The sequence below is a fragment of the Gouania willdenowi genome, chromosome 14 (genome assembly GCF_900634775.1).
Source record: "Gouania willdenowi chromosome 14, fGouWil2.1, whole genome shotgun sequence".
Taxonomy (NCBI): Eukaryota; Metazoa; Chordata; class Actinopteri; order Blenniiformes; family Gobiesocidae; genus Gouania; species Gouania willdenowi.
In genome coordinates this window covers 534,931-556,331 of record NC_041057.1, presented here as the reverse complement: position 1 = coordinate 556,331, position 21,401 = coordinate 534,931, and the positions used below count along the sequence as shown (strand labels likewise).

General features: G+C 38.5%; 2 protein-coding genes across 3 annotated transcripts; both read right to left on the bottom strand.

The window, feature by feature from the left end:
• Window positions 1–4,620: 4,620 nt before the first annotated feature.
• prr7 (proline rich 7 (synaptic)) lies at window positions 4,621–8,101 on the bottom strand. Its single transcript, XM_028467108.1, has 3 exons — window positions 8,050–8,101; window positions 7,453–7,906; window positions 4,621–6,577 (listed from the first exon to the last, which is right to left on the bottom strand). Exons 2-3 carry the CDS (start codon window positions 7,781–7,783, stop codon window positions 6,159–6,161), a joined length of 750 nt encoding a protein of 249 aa, XP_028322909.1. The 5' UTR covers window positions 7,784–7,906; window positions 8,050–8,101; the 3' UTR covers window positions 4,621–6,158.
• A 4,452-nt stretch (window positions 8,102–12,553) lies between these two features.
• On the bottom strand, window positions 12,554–21,327 carry grk6 (G protein-coupled receptor kinase 6). 2 transcript variants are annotated; one of them, XM_028466201.1, is made up of 16 exons: window positions 21,190–21,327; window positions 19,500–19,595; window positions 19,251–19,363; window positions 19,040–19,117; window positions 18,859–18,959; window positions 16,414–16,506; window positions 16,176–16,239; window positions 15,846–15,986; window positions 15,554–15,744; window positions 14,651–14,688; window positions 14,329–14,418; window positions 13,775–13,983; window positions 13,575–13,712; window positions 13,280–13,417; window positions 12,987–13,121; window positions 12,554–12,914 (listed from the first exon to the last, which is right to left on the bottom strand). In XM_028466201.1, the coding sequence occupies exons 1-16, from the start codon at window positions 21,239–21,241 to the stop codon at window positions 12,864–12,866; spliced, it is 1,728 nt and encodes a 575-aa protein (XP_028322002.1). In that variant the 5' UTR covers window positions 21,242–21,327; the 3' UTR covers window positions 12,554–12,863. The 2 variants fall into 2 exon arrangements, with proteins under 2 accessions (XP_028322002.1, XP_028322003.1); XM_028466202.1 differs by lacking the exon at window positions 13,280–13,417.
• Between the last annotated feature and the right edge of the window lie 74 nt (window positions 21,328–21,401).

The window sequence follows — 21,401 nt, the reverse complement described above, 5'->3', positions numbered from 1 at the left end:
TGTGACCACTAGGGCTGGGTAGGCACGTTGCAAATCCAGACCATCAATGACAATTACATATGTTTCTGCTGGCAAGTGTTAATTCAATTCAAATCAATTTTATTGGTTTAAAGCAATTTACAACAAAATCATCTCAATGCACTTATCAAAATATAAAATTCATAATAAGAAAGAAAAAATCCAACAAGATCCACATGAACAAGTATTTATCATCTAATAAAATCAACATCATAAACACCATTAAAGAAACATTGAAACATGGAGCGTCTCTGTTAGGGTTTTGGGACTGGTTCTTCTCCTGAGTGGTAAACTGCTGCTTTCTGCCTAATCCCTTTAACGTTCTAATCCCTTTAACGTTCTAATCCCTTTAACGTTCTAATCCCTTTAACGTTCTAATCCTTTTAACGTTCTAATCCCTTTAACGTTCTAATCCTTTTAACGTTCTAATCCCTTTAACGTTCTAATCCCTTTAACGTTCTAATCCCTTTAACGTTCTAATCCCTTTAACGTTCTAATCCCTTTAACGTTCTAATCCTTTTAACGTTCTAATCCCTTTAACGTTCTAATCCTTTTAACGTTCTAATCCCTTTAACGTTCTAATCCCTTTAACGTTCTAATCCTTTTAACGTTCTAATCCTTTTAACGTTCTAATCCCTTTAACGTTCTAATCCCTTTAACGTTCTAATCCCTTTAATGTTCTAATCCCTTTAACGTTCTAATCCCTTTAACGTTCTAATCCTTTTAACGTTCTAATCCCTTTAACGTTCTAATCCTTTTAACGTCCTAATCCTTTTAACGTCCTAATCCTTTTAACGTTCTAATCCCTTTAACGTTCTAATCCCTTTAACGTTCTAATCCCTTTAACGTTCTAATCCCTTTAACGTTCTAATCCCTTTAACGTTCTAATCCCTTTAACGTTCTAATCCCTTTAACGTTCTAATCCCTTTAACGTTCTAATCCCTTTAACGTTCTAATCCCTTAACGTTCTAATCCCTTTAACGTTCTAATCCCTTTAACGTTCTAATCCCTTTAACGTTCTAATCCCTTTAACGTTCTAATCCTTTTAACGTTCTAATCCCTTTAACGTTCTAATCCCTTTAACGTTCTAATCCCTTTAACGTCTTAATCCCTTTAATGTCTAATCCCTTTAACGTTCTAATCCCTTTAACGTTTAATCCTTTTAACGTCCTAATCCCTTTAACGTTCTAATCCCCTTTAACGTCCTAATCCTTTAACGTTCTAATCCTTTAACGTCTAATACCCTTTAACGTTCTAATCCCTTTAACGTTCTAATCCTTTTAACGTCCTAATCCCTTTAACGTTCTAATACTTTTAACGTTCTAATATCCTTTACAGTTCTAATCCTTTAAAGTCCTAATCTTTAACGTTCTAATCCCTTTAACGTCTAATCCCTTTAACGTCTTAATCATTTTAACGTTCTAATCCCTTTAACGTTCTAATCCCTTTTAACGTTCTAATCCTTTTAACGTCTAATCCTTTTAACGTTCTAATCCCTTTAACGTTCTAATCCCTTTAACGTTCTAATCCCTTTAATACGTTCTAATCCCTTTAACGTTCTAATCCTTTAACGTTCTAATCCCTTTAACGTTCTAATCCCTTTAACGTTCTAATCCCTTTAACGTCCTAATCCTTTTAACGTTCTAATCCTTTTAACGTTCTAATCCCTTTAACGTTCTAATCCCTTTAACGTTCTAATCCCTTTAACGTTCTAATCCCTTTAACGTTCTAATCCCTTTAACGTTCTAATCCCTTTAACGTTCTAATCCTTTTAACGTTCTAATCCCTTTAACGTTCTAATCCCTTTAACGTTCTAATCCTTTTAACGTTCTAATCTCTTTAACGTTCTAATCCCTTTAACGTTCTAATCCCTTTAACGTTCTAATCCTTTTAACGTTCTAATCCCTTTAACGTTCTAATCCCTTTAACGTTCTAATCCCTTTAACGTTCTAATCCCTTTAACGTTCTAATCCCTTTAACGTTCTAATCCCTTAACGTTCTAATCCCTTTAACGTTCTAATCCTTTTAACGTTCTAATCCCTTTAACGTTCTAATCCCTTTAACGTTCTAATCCCTTTAACGTTCTAATCCCTTTAATGTTCTAATCCCTTTAACGTTCTAATCCCTTTAACGTTCTAATCCTTTTAACGTCCTAATCCCTTTAACGTTCTAATCCCTTTAACGTCCTAATCCCTTTAACGTTCTAATCCCTTTAACGTCCTAATCCCTTTAACGTTCTAATCCCTTTAACGTTCTAATCCTTTTAACGTCCTAATCCCTTTAACGTTCTAATCCTTTTAACGTTCTAATCCCTTTAACGTTCTAATCCCTTTAACGTCCTAATCCCTTTAACGTCCTAATCCCTTTAACGTCCTAATCCCTTTAACGTCCTAATCCCTTTAACGTCCTAATCCCTTTAACGTCCTAATCCCTTTAACGTTCTAATCCCTTTAACGTCCTAATCCCTTTAACGTTCTAATCCTTTTAACGTCCTAATCCTTTTAACGTTCTAATCCCTTTAACGTTCTAATCCCTTTAACGTCCTAATCCCTTTAACGTCCTAATCCCTTTAACGTCCTAATCCCTTTAACGTCCTAATCCCTTTAACGTCCTAATCCCTTTAACGTTCTAATCTCTTTAATGTTCTAATCCTTCTGTGTCCTAATCTGGTGCGTTTACGCCACAGCGGGGCCAAACTACATCTGCTGTACATACGTCACACCATTCATCGCGCTGACTACGGTGGTGTAGCTCCTCCCACCTTCTTCTGGATGCTTTAAAATCATAGTAAACCTCACAAGCTTGTGTTAAAGTTAAACTTTACATTAACTCCCAAAAGTTTATGGGAATTTGTACAATATACAAATTGTATATTTTATCTGTACATAACTGGTGTTTTTATTTTGCATATTTAATCCATCTACACTTTTTAAACAAATGATCACCCTTTTAAAATAATCTGTTAAATAAAACCTATATTTGTTATAATTAAAGGTCTTGTCTCCGCCCCATGATTAAAAGATAAAACGAACATGTGCAGTGTCCGAGGCGTACCCCTAGGGGGCGGTGTCCCTCAATAACCTGCCTTTCTGTCGTCAGACCACACCAGTAAAATCATCTACTTTAAACAATGTGTCACTCATAAAGGAGGGATTACAACTAAATCCAGCTCTGTGATTGGTTGTAATATTTTAAACCAATGGCAAACCTGAAACTACTTTTCTTACTCCTTTGTTAGCATATGATGCTAACAGCTGATATTTATTTGTTATTGGCTGTCTCCAAACATATAAAATACAAATAATAAACATGAATTTAAACTGTTTATCAGAGCATTATTTATAAAACAATATAACAGCATTATTAATCAACTTATGTACTTATGTTTTAATAGGTTCAAACATTTAGTTTTTTTATATCATTTTTGAACATAGACAGTGAACTCATTAATTTAAAATTATCCTCAAGATCATTCTAAACTTTAACACCATAAACAGAAACACATCTTTTAACATTTGTTCTAAATGTACTTTGTTTAAAAATATAAACCAGGCTTAAATTATATTTTCCTTCTTTTTGTTTAAGGCTTTTATTTTTTACGTGGAACACAATCTGTAACAGTTGTTAGTTGGTGTCCAGAATTCCACTTTATATTATTCTTAATTCTCTCTTTTGTAATTTGATTAATAGATCTAATATATTATTATATGTTTAGTATGTTTTTCTGGGCAATAAGCAGTAAAGAAATGTGAGAGATAAATAAAGTCTATTTTATTACATAGTTTTTGTTCATCAGCAAATATCATTTAAATATATTATAAACAGTTTAGGCCCAAAATCTGAGTCTTATGGAATTACACAAGATATTTTTGTTGTGATTTGATATCATTTCTACATAGTGAAATCTATAGTTTAACTAGATCAATATCTCTGTGCTAACCATCTTATGACATGTCTCTTATTTCTGTAATAGTAATGAAGGATTAATAATATCAAATGCTTTTTGTAAGTCAATAAATACACCAATAGCAGTTTGATCTCACTGCTAAAGATGTTCTATAGATCTATAGTTTATAGATCTATACTATTTGTCAGTCTTTATGTATTGGAGCCACTTTCATTTTCTCAGGAAAAGTAATGTTTACAAAAGAAACAATCACAAATATATCAACGGTTTCACCACAACGTATGACGTGTTTATTTATGTTCTTGTCAATATTGTTACAATCTGTGGATCTTATTATTTAACAGATCTAGTAAATCACTCTCACAGATCTGTGATTATTAAAGTCAATCCTGATTCTTTCATTATCTTGTTTTTCTTTAACTAAATCATGACCAACGTGAACAAAAACCACATCATCATTAATAAATTATTCATTTCTGTCAATGTGTGTTGGTAGAATTTGTAATTTATGTTTTACAGTCAGTTCTTTATTCCACACAAATATCATCTTACAACGGTTGTTAAGATATTAACGTATCTTTTTTATTTCTCTTTTTCTTTAGTTCTATATTTCAAATATTCTTTGTACAATTGTTTTTGTTTTTACGTGTTTTCTTATTATTTTTTCTATTTTTAACTTTTATTTCTTTGACCGGACCGTGGTAACCATAGAAACATAAAAAGAAATAAATTATGACTGGAAAGAGTTTTATGTTGATATTAATCATAAGTTCATCTTTAAATGTTTTTTCCATTATTATCTAATGTGTCCATTTTTTACAGCTTCATAAATATAAATACTGCAAATGATCACTTTTATCTATCAATAATATCCCACTGTAATATTTTTGTTTATTAACATAAATTTTTATTAATATTGCACTATTCGTTATTCTAATTTGTTTTAATATAAGATATAAATTCAAGCTATACATATAAATGAAATCTGCTGTTTTTATGTTTTTAATAAATCAACATTAAAGTTTGTTTCACTAGTGAAGTACTCGTGCAACAGTAGATGAATTGATTGATTTAAAGTCATTGATCAGTTACAGGAGATGAAATATGGTCACAGATTAAACTGATCACATGTTTGTGTGAAACACCTGCTCAGAGTTTTACAGCTGTGTATGAAGTTGTGATTGATTGATTGATTGATTGATCGATCGATTGGTCAATTGATCGATTGATCGTGGTCTAAATTGTCACTGTGTTTAATTTGTAGTATTTAGTTGTTAAATATCAGGTACTGCCCTCTATGGGTTCAACTCTGATATTACAGTCAAATGTTTCTATTGGCTTAGAACTGAGGTTTGAGACGTTTTTGTCAAATGTCACTGTTAGCTCCGCCCCCTCCTATTAAAACTATCAGCTGTGGGTGAGTAGGTTGGACTGAGAGCTATAGTGAATAGCTACTTAGCATAGCATAGATTGCATAGTTTATACTGGGCGTGTCTTAAAGCTGGGGTACTCGATTTAATTTCTTTAATTAGAAAAAAATGTTATTAGCATCATATTGTATATCGTAAAAGTAATCATTTCTGAAAAAATCGTACGTCTGCGTGCTGTCTTATAATTAATGATTTAATTAATAAAACCCTAAAAGACGTCTTGGCGGTCGCCGCCTCCGACTCCAATCACAGGATTCAGAGAAAAGAGGGGTGAGCAGAGCCCACAAAGAAGCCTCCTCATTGGCTGCCACAATATATAGTGAAGCGTGTGCACGGTGCAAACTTGTTTTCAGTCGTGGACTAATTTTGGACGCGTACAGTAAGTGGTTGTTTTCCTTCTAGACAGATTATCTAATGTTCTATGTTCCTATATTTTATGAGCATCCTTTAGCGTAGCCACGTGTTTTACCGGTAGTGCACGTTCAGCTCTCGTACGCAATTTCATGAACTTCTGTGAGAGGAGGAGAATGGGAGGGATTATCAAAGTGGGGGCGGGATTTAGAGTTTGAATTCAACCACGCCCCTCTGTCATGGTTCTAGAAACAGGTAGTGCAGCTTTAACTGCTCCAGGAGCTCCACCCACAATTAAAGCTTTTTTTTTTAAATTTCCAGTCCAAACCTCAGCGTTTAGTTGGTCTTTAGGAGTCATCAGCTCTGGTAGAACATGGGACATCCACATGCTGAGTCAAAACCACCTTCAAGTCCTCGTGGTCCAGTTTGAGGTCCGAGTCCTCTCCTTGGGTCTACACGGCGGTGCTTCGGCCCAGCATCAGGAACGCCGTGGGTGTTCCACAGCTGGACCTGAATCCACCTCCAGAGCTTCTCAACCTAGACTGAAGTCCTCTTTGTGGTCCTCCTGCTGTGGTCTGAGATCCCATCCTTGGATTCAAAGTCTTCCACTCTCTGTAAGGAACCGTTGCCAGGGTAACAGCTGCCTGAGGAGGCCACTCCCCTAGTGGCAGCGTGAGGCTGTGGTTGGACAGGAGGGACGAGGGAAGGTGACCCAGGGAGGAGAACCCTCTTCGCTCTTGGAACGCCATCACCTCAGGAACGTTCTGGAGTGGTTTGAGGGCATCGCCCATCACCTGGCTGTAGGCTGGGGGCGGAGCCTCCATTAGCACCGCCTCCTCGTAGCATGGCGGCTTCCCACAGGAATCCAGGACTGGAACACAGAACCAGAGATTTAACCCTTTGTTTATTTTATTTTATTTCACACATTTAAATTTGACCTTTGATCTGTTCTTTAACTTTGATGTTTTCTACTTGTTTCTGATTGGTTTGATTCTTTTATTCAGCTCTTGTCTCCACATGTTTGTATGGATGCTTTGATGAGGTTTGGTTCTGTTACTGAGTCCAACGGGCTGGCACTGTTCCAGAGGAATGTGGGCGTGTCGCTGTTTCTCCTTCAGACGCTCGCTGCCTGGAAACCAAAGCCCTCCATCACTCTGGAGCTCCAGGAAAGTGTTGAACGTCTGTGCAGCGACCGCTTCATATTCCTCACCAACACGTCATTTAATATCATCTGTTCAGATTATTACTGTCATGTTTCTGAGAAATCTTCTTCTTCTGAGACTGAACAACTTCATACAGAGACCAGTCCTATATGTTTGAGTTAGCTTAGCCCGTAGCCACCAGTCCCACATAATAATAATGATTGGATTTACGTATATAGTGCTTATTTCAAGGAGACGCAAAGTGTGTTACAGAAGCCATTATTTATTCACACCAATCATGGTGGTAAGCTACATTGTAGCCACAGCTGCCCTGGGGCATGCTGACAGAAGTGAGCCTCTGACCACCACCAGCACTTATACAAGGCAATGAGGGTAAAGTGTCTTGCTCAAGGACACAATGACTATGATAGAGCAGGATTCAAACCCCCAACCCTATGGTTACTGGACAACCCACTCTACCACTGAGCCATGATGCATGTTTGAATTAGCTTAGCATGTAGCCACACAATCCACAAGTTTAGTTAGCTTGGCATGTGTGGGCGCCACCTGGGCAGGGTCAAAGGGTAAGTGGGCGTGGCTTCACCTGCTGATGGCTGTATTGTGGCGTCCTGAGGCGTTGGGTGGAGGACCCTCACAAGGTCGGGAGGAGGAGGTCCATCTGTGGTCAGTGGCTGAGGATGAGAAGGGAATTGGGTGCCAACTGGCTCCGCCCCCACATGCTCCGCCTCCCTCAGCCTTTGGTGGCGTGTGGTCTTCAGGCATCGCAGCAGGAAGCTGCAGAAACAGCAGAACATCACCACGGAGACCCAGATCAGCCAGAACACAGCAAAGCAGATGAAGAAGGTGGAGGTGCCCTGTGACATCATCATCAAAGGAAGGGATTCTTTTGATCTGCAGAAGAGCTGCTCATCCATTGATCAAAGAGCCCCCATCATCATCATCATCATCATCATCATCATCATCATCATCATCATCATCAGGAGCCCTTCAAACAGAAGTCCAATCAGAGGCAGAGATCAAAGTAGATCAAAGATTCCCTGGAAAGAAGTCAATAATTCATCAAATCAGCCTGAAAACACTGAAAAAGTTATCACACACACTGCAGATACCACAGCACACCTTTACTGGTCTGACACACAATAGGAAGTCAGTTCAAGTGTGTGTGTGTGTGTGTGTGTACCTGTTCTCCTTTCTGCCCTGCTCAGTGTGTCGTGTCTCGGGCTGTGGCTGAGGCTCCTCCCCCTCTGAGGCTCCTCCCCCTGTTCTATCTGTCTCGTGCTGTTTTCTGACTCCAGTTGTTTTTGTTGTTTTCAGGGTTCAGTTGTTATTTACACCGCTGGTTGCTATGGTAACGAACAGGTTCCTACCAACAACACTGTTGGTCATTTGTTTGTTCTGTCTTATACGCAGGTCGTCGGTTGCTATGGTAACGGACAGATTGACGCTAATAAAACACAAGCGTTCAATATTGTGTGATATTATGTTTGTTTGTTTGTCCTGTTTACCTCACTGGTTGCTATGGTTACCGACACTACTGGTACAGCAGCAGAGTGTGATACTTTATTTGTTTTGATGGGTTGGTTGTCATTAGGGGCGTGGCAAAATATCTTATACGTATTTATTTATTTTATTGCAGCATACAAGACATGGTGAAAACATAATGTATACTGTATATGTATATATGGTGCTGTGTAGAGTGGATGTTATTATTGAGATTCTAAATCATTTATTATAGATGAACAAACACCAGGATGTAGTTATTCTCCCCTAATTGTTTATGGCCCTAACATAACTATTAGTGAAGCCAAACACAAATCACATGTCATTTCAGACATGTTTTTGTTTTACATAAAAAGCATTAATATTTACAATTTTCACATTTTGTATTTACATATTTACAAACAAGTAATTTTGCCTTTTTTTTATCTTTCTTTGAGTTGTTTTTCTTGTAATCCTTTTTCCTTTGAAAACCTTTTATTTGAATCTTTTTTATTGTAAACCTTTTCTTTTCAACCCTTTGTTGTTTGTTTTCCTCCATACTGTAGTGTTTATGTTTCTATTGTTTGTTCTGTTCCACACTGTACACTGAGGTGTGATTGACACCAGGATCATTTACATCTGTTGTGTCCCTAATATTTAGGCCTGAGCCACTAACGAGCCACTGTACAGAAATGTTTTAAACACCTTTGTCTTTATGTTGTTTATTAGAAAACTGTTGGCAATAATTTAAAGAGTGAGTTTGTTTACAAAATAAACATTTGAACGTATTTGGCTTTTTTACTGTTGATTAGTTATTAGTCTGTTGTACATTGACTGTAACTCTATGTCTAGTTCTATGACTGACAGGTTTGACACGGTCTGAAGTTTGAATTTGAAGATCATTTAAAATTTGATGAGAAATTATTTTGACGTCTTTCAACAAAGTTAATATCACTAGAATTTAGTTTGCAGTGGTGAGTTTCTGAAATATCATTTGTACTAAATTGTTCCTTCATTTTAAATGGACGTTTTGTGATGACAATGTTCATGTTTGATGACACATTTAATTAAGATTTGTCAGATTACACAGTGTTAGAGCATCCACAGAGTAATTACGTGTAATCTTGTATCAATGTTACATTTTCTACTTTTATGATTGGCCAGTTGAGAACTTTTTGCATGTATGATTTTGTCATTTCCAAAATGTTCATGTAATAATGATTTTGCTTTATTAAATCGTTAGTTAGGAGACATGTATAAACAGGTTTAAATGAACTCTCTTGGACGCCCTCTAGTGTATTCTTACAGATAGTACAGGCAGCCCCCCTTATTTTCTACACAGTATTTAAAATTTTATATTTAAATAGTTCACCATCAAAAACTGGAATATTTCTGGGTGTCAGTTGTGTAGCTTTTTGTTGTTGTATTAACAGATCAGAAATGTCACTTTGTTTGTGTAGAAATGGTAAGAAAATATAAAAATATAATATAATTATATAGCAATCATAATAATAGCAATAACAACTGTAATAGTAATACGATGAGAATACCAGTAACTTTAATATAAAATATTAATAACAAAATAATAATACAATAATATGATAATGTAATGATATTTATAAGAGCAATAACAATATTACACTAGTAGTACCATTATACAATAATAATAACTCACTGTCAAATACCTGAGCACATCTGAACGTTTTCTGGGTTCCTTTTGTTCTACATCTATCTATCTATCTATCTATCTATCTATCTATCTATACATCTATCTATCTATCTATCTATCTATCTATCTATCTATCTATCTATCTATCTATCTATCTATCTATCTATCTATCTATACATCTATCTATCTATCTATCTATCTATCTATCTATCTATCTATCTATCTATCTATCTATCTATCTATCTATCTATCTATCTATCTATCTATCTATCTATCTATCTATCTATCTATCTATCTATCTATCTATCTATCTATACATCTATCTATCTATCTATCTATCTATCTATCTATCTATCTATCTATCTATCTATCTATCTATCTATCTATTTATCTATCTATCTATCTATCTATCTATCTATATGTCTATCTATCTATCTATCTATCTATCTATCTATCTATCTATCTATCTATCTATCTATCTATCTATCTATCTATCTATCTATCTATCTATCTATCTATCTATCTATCTATCTATCTATACATCTATCTATACATCTATCTATCTATCTATCTATCTATCTATCTATCTATCTATCTATCTATCTATCTATCTATCTATCTATCTATCTATCTATCTATCTATCTATCTATCTATCTATCTATCTATCTATCTATCTATCTATCTATCTATCTATCTATTTATCTATCTATCTATCTATCTATCTATCTATCTATATGTCTATCTATCTATCTATCTATCTATCTATCTATCTATCTATCTATCTATTTATCTATCTATCTATCTATCTATCTATCTATCTATCTATCTATCTATCTATCTATATGTCTATCTATCTATCTATCTATCTATCTATCTATCTATCTATACATCTATCTATCTATCTATCTATCTATCTATCTATCTATCTATCTATCTATCTATATGTCTATCTATCTATCTATCTATATGTATCTATCTATCTATATGTATCTATCTATCTATCTATCTATCTATCTATACGTCTCTCTATATGTCTATCTATCTATCATGTCTGACATTGAGGACCCCCTCGGCATATCCTCCAATAAATAAATAAAATAAAAAAACAAACCCCGTGAATATTGCTTTAGAAGTGAGTGATTTATGACAACTTTAATAGTGTAAACACGTCATTCCTCTATAGATGTAATACACTGTAGGAACCAGTAACACCTTTCCAAGATGGCCGCCCTGTAGACGCACCGCTCTAGTTGGCGGCAGCAGTCGAGGCGGCGTCTACGTATTATAATGTCTATGTGTTGAACGCATGACACGTCGCCGCCATATTGGACAGGTCTCCTCACTCTACGCTAGCACTAGAGAACAACTGTGACGGTGTTTTGTGCAGCTTTTAATTATAATAACCGGTAAATATTCAAACCAGATCCCGTGTGATTATCTTTCATAAGTAATATTTTTAAGTTTTAAAGTTAACAGCCAGTTTACAACCAGTTTGTTTGTGGCTGGATTTGTGAAGTAGCTACTTTTATTAATAACATGTGGTTAAATCCAGGGTAAGTAGGTACATTTTTCATCATTTATCTGTAATATGAGTGTAAAATGCTGGATTTTCAAAATTTGAGCTATTTTATTGATTATCTAAATTTGTGTGAAAATCTGCACACATGGATCAATGCAAGTAAAATAGTTTAATTTCCCAAATGTAAGGACCTTCATCAGGCTAATATGCTACAATTATATAAAAAACATGAAATATGTATATATTATTTATTTGACGAGTGTTGAACCAGTGACAATGATGGGAGCAGATCCTGTACTGGTGCAGGCTTGTTGATATCAGGTCAGCCCTGCACAGGACTTCCTCCTTTAACGGGAAACTTCCTCTGTTTTTTCCCTTGGGTGGTTCTAGCGTTACCATGGCTGCTTCACTACACAGGATATGCTTTCAACACGTTTCCTGTGACGTCATGTGTCTATAGGAGGCGTTTGTTATATAATGTCTATGGTCAACACTGCCTCCGTTTGGCCCATCTCCAACTAGCCACGTTATAAAGTCATGTGATCATTTCCAGCTCTCTGATTGGACGGTCATTAACTTTCTGTCTGCCGCACGAGGGCACGACACGTCACCAGGTTTCCTCTGCTGTGATTGGTTCCTCAGTCTAACATTAGCAGTGATAATAGAGCTCCAATAACAGTCTGTACTCAATATTATTATATTTGATCGTTTTTATGATGACATTCTACACGTGATAAAAACAAAAATAATTGATATTAAAACTGATATATTTAATTACTGTATATATTTTCAGTAATTATTTAAATAAAATGTTAAAATTAATTACATTTAAAATAATCTACAATTCTTTTAAAATTCTTAATATCATGAAGGTTTTTTTTCTAAATCTAAATGTTATCAACAAAGTAAAAACATATACAAATATTTTAAAACTTGTTACATTTTCAATATTTATTTAAAAAATAAACATCTTTCTGCAAAGAGGGAAATGTTTTTATTGGCTGAGAGGCAGTGATTGGTCCAAACATTAGGAGCATTTATTCAAACTTTAAAGTAAAGAATAAGAAAACATCTATAAATAAATATGAAGTATACAAGATTAAAAATAAAATAAAATCTATCAATTAAATTATTTAAATATGTCATTCTTTGAAAATGTGTTTCGTACCTCAAAAAGCAAAATCAATCTCATGTAATTATTTACAATATCTATAATTAACTTTCACATCTTTGCTACCTGAGATTTAAATAAAATCCATCAGAAATATTAAAACATTCATTACACACACAGTAAAATGTGTGTGTGTGTGTGTGTGTGTGTGTGTGTCACAGCCTGGTTGGTTCCTCTTCACTGTCACTGCAGTGACCACAGCAGGCCTACAGGGGGAGACACAGTAAATATGAGGAGTTTGTTCTGGTGTCTGATAAAAGTTGTGACCGTGCACTGACTGAGCTTCCAAACAGACGCTGCATCAGGCCCAGTTTGACCGTGTCAGTGGTTTGAAAGCTGTGGTTCAGGTCCGCAGGGCCCGAAGCTTCCTGTAGGAAAACGTTGAGCTCCGAGAAACAGCCGGACTCTATCATCTGCACACAAACGCACAAAAACAACAAATCAACACACAAAAAACGACAACACACACAAACACATTAATGCACAAAAACTACACAAATGCACAAAAAACACACAACGCACAAAAAAAAAACACAAACACAGTGTGTGTGTGTGTGTGTGTGTGTATGACCTCGTTCTGCCAGGGGATGCTGACGCTGCCCGTCGACACTTTGCTGTAAAACAATTGGTCGTCAGCATCAAGCTCCACCCCCTTGATGGTAGAAAACTGATCGATGTCCAACACGTCCTTACAGTAGACGGCCTGAGGCTATACACACACACACACACACACACACACACACACACACACACACACACACACACACACACGCACACACACACACACACACACACACACACACACACACACACACACTGAACACACTGCGTGGCGTGGGGCTCTCTGATTGGTCGGTCGTTCTTACATCAGGGACAAACGGAGCCTCCAACATTCCAGCCTGGAGTCGTTTGAAGTTGATGGAGCTAAAGAATGGGTGACCTTTCACCTCGGAGGCTCCGCCCCCCTGACAGCCGAGCCTGTGTGCTGGGTCTTTGGCGAGCAGCTGCAGACGTAAACACGGCATGAGTCAGAGCAAGCGGCACCGACAGGCCGCAGCACACCCACCGTCCTGCAGAGGGCGGCGGCCTCCTCAGAAAACGTCTCACAGTATAGCTCCGCCCCCTCCGTCACCAGCCGCTCCACCTCCTCACGCTTTATCTTCCTCTTCCTCTGGAAGAAGGGCGAGCGTCCTGCGATCATCTCGTACAGCAGGCAGCCCAGCGACCACCAGTCAGGGCTGAATGTGTAGCGCTGGTTCTTCACCACCTCGGGAGCTAAGGGGAGTGCCGGAGAACAGGTGCAACATGGGAACGACTTTCACAGGCTGCGCCCCCAGTTAGATTTACACAGAAAATATTTTATCTTTAAAGGTGACTATTGCCATGGTAACAGAGATAACTGTAGTGTAAGTTCAAAGTCGAGGCTCATGGTCACACATTAGTAACAGCGTACGGTTACCATGGCAACACTGACGGTTCCCACGTCAATGCTTTTGTAACATTCTGAGGCTTCGTCGCACATTTACACTTTTTAAACTCAAACATATTCAGAGATGTTAAAGAACAGAAGGAGAGCAGTGATTGGTCACTTCACTGATGATGTCACAGAGTAATAATCACCCATGTATCCCACGGTCCCCACACGTCCCTTAATGGTTTCTCCCTCTGGAACGTGAACCGCCAGACCCAGGTCAGAAATCCTGACGTGTCCTTTACACACACACACACACACACACACACACGCACACACACACACACACACGCACACACACACACACAGGTATCCATGTTAACATGGCCATGACCAGTTAACATGATCACCAGCTGATTTTATTCTGCGTTACAATGACTGCAAACTGGTCAGTAATCAACGGTTGTGTGCGTACGCTGGCCTATGATTGGTCAGAAGTGTGTGTGTGTGTGTGTGTGTGTGTGGACTCACCGTGGTCGTCCAGCAGAATGTTTTCAGGTTTTAGGTCTCTGTGTGGACCAAAGAAGACAGTGAGGGACGTTAGCAACGGTTTGTTAGCATTAGCTGGTTAGCAGTAGCTGGTTAGTAGTAGCTGTAGCTCATTAGCTGATTAGTAGTAGCTGGTTAGCAGTAGCTGGCTAGCAGTAGCTGGTTAGCATTAGATGGTTAGCAGTAGCTGTAGCTCATTAGCTGGCTAGCAGTAGCTGGTTAGCATTAGATGGTTAGCAGTAGCTGTAGCTCATTAGCTGGCTAGCAGTAGCTGGTTAGCATTAGATGGTTAGCAGTAGCTGTAGCTCATTAGCTGGCTAGCAGTAGCTGGTTAGCATTAAATGGTTAGCAGTAGCTGTAGCTCATTAGCTGGCTAGCAGTAGCTGGTTAGCATTAGATGGTTAGCAGTAGCTGTAGCTCATTAGCTGGCTAGCAGTAGCTGGTTAGCATTAGATGGTTAGCAGTAGCTGTAGCTCATTAGCTGGCTAGCAGTAGCTGGTTAGCATTAGATGGTTAGCAGTAGCTGTAGCTCATTAGCTGGCTAGCAGTAGCTGGTTAGCAGTAGCTGGCTAGCAGTAGCTGTAGCTCATTAGCTGGCTAGCAGTAGCTGGTTAGCATTAGATGGTTAGCAGTAGCTGTAGCTCATTAGCTGGCTAGCAGTAGCTGGTTAGCATTAGATGGTTAGCAGTAGCTGTAGCTCATTAGCTGGCTAGCAGTAGCTGGTTAGCATTAGATGGTTAGCAGTAGCTGTAGCTCATTAGCTGGCTAGCAGTAGCTGGTTAGCATTAGATGGTTAGCAGTAGCTGTAGCTCATTAGCTGGCTAGCAGTAGCTGGTTAGCATTAGATGGTTAGCAGTAGCTGTAGCTCATTAGCTGTTCTCTGACCTGTAGACGATCCTCTCTGAGTGGAGATCCTCTAACCCACAGCAGATCTGTGCTGAGTAGAACAGCGCTCTGTGCTGCTGCAGTCCTTCCTCTCCCATGTGGTAGATGTGGAACTTCAGATCTCCTCCGTTCATCAGCGTCAGCACCAAACACACGGCGTCTTTGGTCTCGTACGCGTATGCTAAGCTAACCTGTTCATAAGGAAACATGTCATCAACACGTATCTATAGATGCTTCCATCGTTATAGAGCTACAGATATAGATGTATTAATAATAATAACAATAATAATACCACAAATCTGCTGTTGACCTTCTCCAGGATCATCTTCTCATTCAGCGTCATAGACTCTGCTTTCTTCTTCTTCACTCTCTTCTTCTCCAGCTTTTTACACGCGTACATTTTCCCCGTCGCTCGAACCTGACACGCACACACCTGCAGCACAGACTCTTATTGTGAAAGGTCAGCAGGCTCTTATTGTGAAAGGTCAGTAAGCACTTATTGTGAAAGGTCAGCAGGCTCTTATTCTGAATGGTAGACTCCTATTGGGAAAGGTCAGCAGGCTCTTATTGTGAAAGGTCAGTAAGCTCTTATTGTGAAAGGTCAGCAGACTGTGACACTTACCTCTCCAAAGCCTCCTTTACCCAGAACTCTGTACTGTCTGAAGGTGTTTTTGGTCACAGGCTGTCTGTGACACACACACGCACACACGCACGCACGCACACACACACACACACACACACACACACACACACACACGTTTTATTTTTTAGATGACTTTTTTGTCTTATTTGTTGTTTGCAATTCACAATTTTTTGTTTGTTTCTTTGTGACACTAATCTGTTTCCATAGTAACTATTACCTCTCCAACCACTTCCACTGGAGGAAACGAGTGAAATAAACACTGTCCAGGTAGTCTGAGAAAGGAGCTACAGACAGGAAGTCATGGACCAGCCTGGATACACACACACACACACACACATTTATACACACAGACACAAAGATTTAAGAAAAAATACTTTTAAAAGTAGCTTTAAAAGATTCTGAATAAAAAGATTAAATCTAGTGTAAATTCAGTTTAACCCTCCTATTGTCCTTGGGGTCAATTTGACCCTATTCAGTGTTTATCATTAAAAAAAAGAAGGGTTTTTTTTTGCTTCATATTTCATGAACTTTCCTAATTTGATGGGTGCAACTGATTAAGCATAAATTTATGATGATGATATGTTTTCAAAGTGCTGAACACAGTGCACACACATCTAAGCTGTTTTAGCTGTGTGAGGGAGGATGTTAAGGAAAAAGTTCTTTCACAGTAAAAGTGACGTAGAGGAGAATGTGTAGTAGTAAATAAATATGTTTATGAGAGGAGGGGGGGGGGGGGGGGCCACAACCATCCTGATGGTGGCGCTAGAGAACAGGTCAACGTTTCACTATCAAAGGCTAATTTATACGTTCAACAAATAAACAAAGTCACACAAAAACTTGGTTTTCAGATTGACCCCAAGGGTAACGTGTTATATTTGATGATAATGGACAAGTCACACAATAACTGGACAATACACAATCATAGTTTATACAGACTTCCAGTAAAATGTCAACACAGCAAAAAGTTAAGTAATTTAAAGTGAATCAAATAGTTTACACAACTTCCCTCATGGATAAAACTTGTAAATGGACAATTAGGCCTATTTACACAAGTCTCAGAGTGTCACCATAAATAATGATTATTTATGGTGACACAGAGAGGACTGTCCACCCATGGGTTAATGGATAACTTGATGAGGAATGTTAATAATGGGTAGGCTAACGTTAATAAATAAGATACAACACAACAACCTCACTAGTGAATTAGACACAGTGATATGAGGCAAGGCTCATGCTGTTTACAAGTTTAACTTAACTGTGGCAAAATATTGACAAATAGCGCAGCAGATTAGTAAAATATTGTTTACTTTGGTATAAAAGCATGAAATTTGGCACAGATAATCTATAAGGGCCACCATTTTGAAAAAAGGCGTTGGCCACTCAAAACTTAAATGTGGCCATTTTGCAAGTTGGCCATTATTGCTATTCAGTGGTTTTTATGTAACCAAAAAATGCTCGGATCAGGCCAAACAAGGTGTCAGTGGAAAGGTGTGGTCCTCCCATGGCTGCAGAGGTTTGGTTGTTTTCCTGCACCAGGGGTAACCTCAGAGGAGTATGAGCTGCTTTCTCCCACTGACCGAGGTTGCCGCTGGTGCAGGAAAACACCAAACTTCCACGGCCTCCTGTGGGCGCAATTCGGCCTCTAGTCAAAAACAAACCACATATTCAGACTTGGGGAATAAAACACATCTGCTGGTGCCATATTTTTTTTACAAAAAGAGAATTTTTTTTAATCGTGATTGAGTGTTTCGCCTCTAGTGGGCGCAGTTCTAACTCTGCCCAGGAGGGAAGCACATATTTGGACTCGGGCGGACCAGACTCCCCTGACACCTCTCTTGGCCTGATTCAAGCATTTTTTGGATCTATAAATAACCATTGAATTTCAATGTTTGGCCATCTTGAAAAATGGCAGCCATATTGAATTTTTCAGTGGCCAACGCCTTTTTCCAAAATAGTAGAGAGTGGGGTGGTATCTGTCATCGTGTCCTTGGGCAAGGCACTTCACCGACATTGCCTAGTGTGAACGTAGTGTGTGAGTGAGTGTTGGTGGTGGTCAGAGGGTCCGATGGCGCACTATGGCAGCCTCACCTCTGTCAGTCTGCCCCAGGGCAGCTGTGGCTACAATAGTAGCTTACCACCACTAAGTGTGGAGTGAAAGAGTAATGCCTTAATTCTGTAAAGCGTCTTTGAGTGTCTATGATAAAGCACTATATAAAATTGATGCATTATTATTATTATTATTATCTGTGAACCATTCTCTTGAAATATGTAATTAATCTGCAGCACTATAAGTGTTCCAGTGAGTGAAGAAGACAACACGGTGCCAAAGACGTGGACTTCTGGTGTGAAGTGTTTGCAGCAGACATTGTACTCCTCTTTTTAATCGTAAATGTTGGTCTTCCATCTCACCCAATAGCCCGAACCCATTTTTGTCGAGCTTCAACGTTAACGGGGAAGGAGTGGAACGATGGATAAGGGGGTTACAAGGACAGCCTGGTACGCTACTGTTTACCTGTTGCCCTGACCACAACAGGAAGTAGGTTTCCACAACAATTGTGTATTTCCATTACAAAATATGGAAGTTGTGTGAAAGGTCTATAAGAGGGTTAAACTGGATCACATGATTCTGCTCTTTTTAACACCCCCCGTGTACAGCTCTTACTTGGTACAGTCTGTGAACAGATCTTTACAGGCTTCTTGTTTCAATCTGAGTTCACATTCAGACTTCATCAGCTGCTCTAACACACACACACTGCCCTCTGCCTGCACACACACACACACACACACACACACAAAACACTGGTTACAGCAGGAACTTTCAAAATAAAAGCACATGGACACACCTTTGGGTTGAAGAAATTCTCCATAAGCTCCAGGCCGACGTCCTTCCTCCTCTCGTCTGGAGTCACCTCGTACTTAGCCTGTAGGAGGAAAAGCACACACATAATACACACACACACACACATACAATACACACACACATATAATACACGTTATACACACACACACACATAATACACACACACACACACACACACACACACACACTCGTACCACAGCGTTCAGGAAGTAGATGCATCGTCTGAGCTCAGGTCGAGTGTCACAGAACTGTCTAAAGAGAAGTCGTCCGATTGGCTGTCGCTCACAGAGGCCGATGTAGTCCTTTTCTGCACACACACACGCACACACACACACATATTTCAAACAGTGTTTTTGAGACTGTAAGAGGAAACTCTGCTCACAGAGACACTTTATTGATGGATGGATGTGTGTGTGTGTTGTGTGTGTGTGTGTGTGTGTTACCTGTACTCTGTCTCAGTTCATCACACACACTGACGTGAGGAAACTGCAGCATCTGCTTCCACTTCCTACTTTTCCCTTTCCTGTTCCCGTCTCCTCCTGTAGGGAAGAGCAGCAGCTGCTTTAAAAACCGTACGGTTGTTGTTCAGATGAGAACGGGTGACATGATCACAGCAGCACCATAAACAATAACAGAGCACTGGTACCAGACGTGGAGCAGGAGGAGGATGTTCTCACTGTGTTTTAATAAGAAAATGATTTCCCATCAGTGAGCCTCCAGAGGTCAGAGGTCACTTACCAGTAAAGAATCAAACCAGTGAGCACTGCTGAAATAACAAATACAGTGAAAACTTTCTGATGCTGTGAACATATTTGATTTCAACCATCAGATTTAATACCAGAACAAACCCTTTATTAACCAGTATTAACCTGTACAACCAGTAGATGGTCATTTCAACACATTTTCAGGACATCCCACACGCTTTGATCTCTTAAAATTCAGAAAATTGTACCAATTGTTCTGTGATAAATATTTACCTTGATCTGATCAATACTTTTTGGGATATGGACAATATAGTGTGTGTGTGTGTGTGTGTGTGTGGGGGGGGTGACCTTATTTATCTTCCATTTTCATCTTCCAATATCTGAGGAACTACAGCACATAGGAAAGGTAAATGTGATATAGTAATACAGCTCCACCTACTCCATGGAATGACCCAACAGAGACTGGAAGAGCCCATTAAAGTGTGTGTGTGTGTGTGTGTGTGTGTGTGTGTGTGTGCCTCCACATCCTGTTTCACAAACATTACAAGAAGAAGCTGAAACACAAAACCCCAAAGTGTGTGTGTTTCCTCCTGAGCTCACACACACACACACACACACACACACACACACACACACACACACACACACACTCGAAAGCTCTTTTAGTAAAATGAACCTTTTTTAAATGGAGTCTGGTGCAGAGGCTGATTTGCATTATCTGTTTACAGGAAGTTGAATATGTTGCGTGCAAACCTACACGAATTCTAACGTCTTATTATTTGATTCAGTAAATTATTAATAAAAGATCGAGTGAACGACATCGTCACCAAACTTCACTCATTCACCAAAATGAACTTGATAAACAAAATAAACAATAATTTAGAACTAATCCTGATCTACAGTCTTATCAATAATTTAAATTACTTTAGTAAACATGAAAGTTTGTAAATATCTAAAAAGCAACACCACAGTCCATTTAAAAGTTTGAGTTATGTTTTAAATGATGCAAACTAGGACAAAATGACCAAATGAAACCAAACAAGACTCTTTATAAAATGTAGAATTTTCTCCACAACAACAAAAAAACAATGTTAAAAAATAATAAGAGTAATTATATCTATCCAGATCTATACATAAACTATTAATTTCTGCATAAATAATTAAAAGTCCAAGTTGTTACAATTCAAATTAAACAACTTCTGATCAATTTGACCAGAATAAAAATCTGTGGATTGCTAAAGTGAGTCAAAAAACTAATTTGATACATTTTAAAGTCGTATTTTTCCCCCTTTAATAGATTACATGGCTTTAGATTTGCATAAATTCTTAGAAAATGCGTTGAATCCTTAAAAAGCCGATATTTTAAACGGAGTTCTGCATGAACGTCTCCCCGGGTTTGATCACCAGCCCAGCCCGTCCCTGCGCTCACCTTCCCGGGCTTTGAGCAGCACCGTGTTGGCCACGATGTTCTCCAGCTCCATGTCGATGCAGGTCCGCGGAGGTACCGGGAGTCATCAGCCTCCTCCTCCGCCGCCCGAACCCCACCCGGGCCGCCTAAACCCCGCCCTGCCGCGCTGTGCGGTGACAGCTATCCTCCGCCCCTTAAAAAAAATTAAAGTGATTTTATAGGGAGAAAAAAAA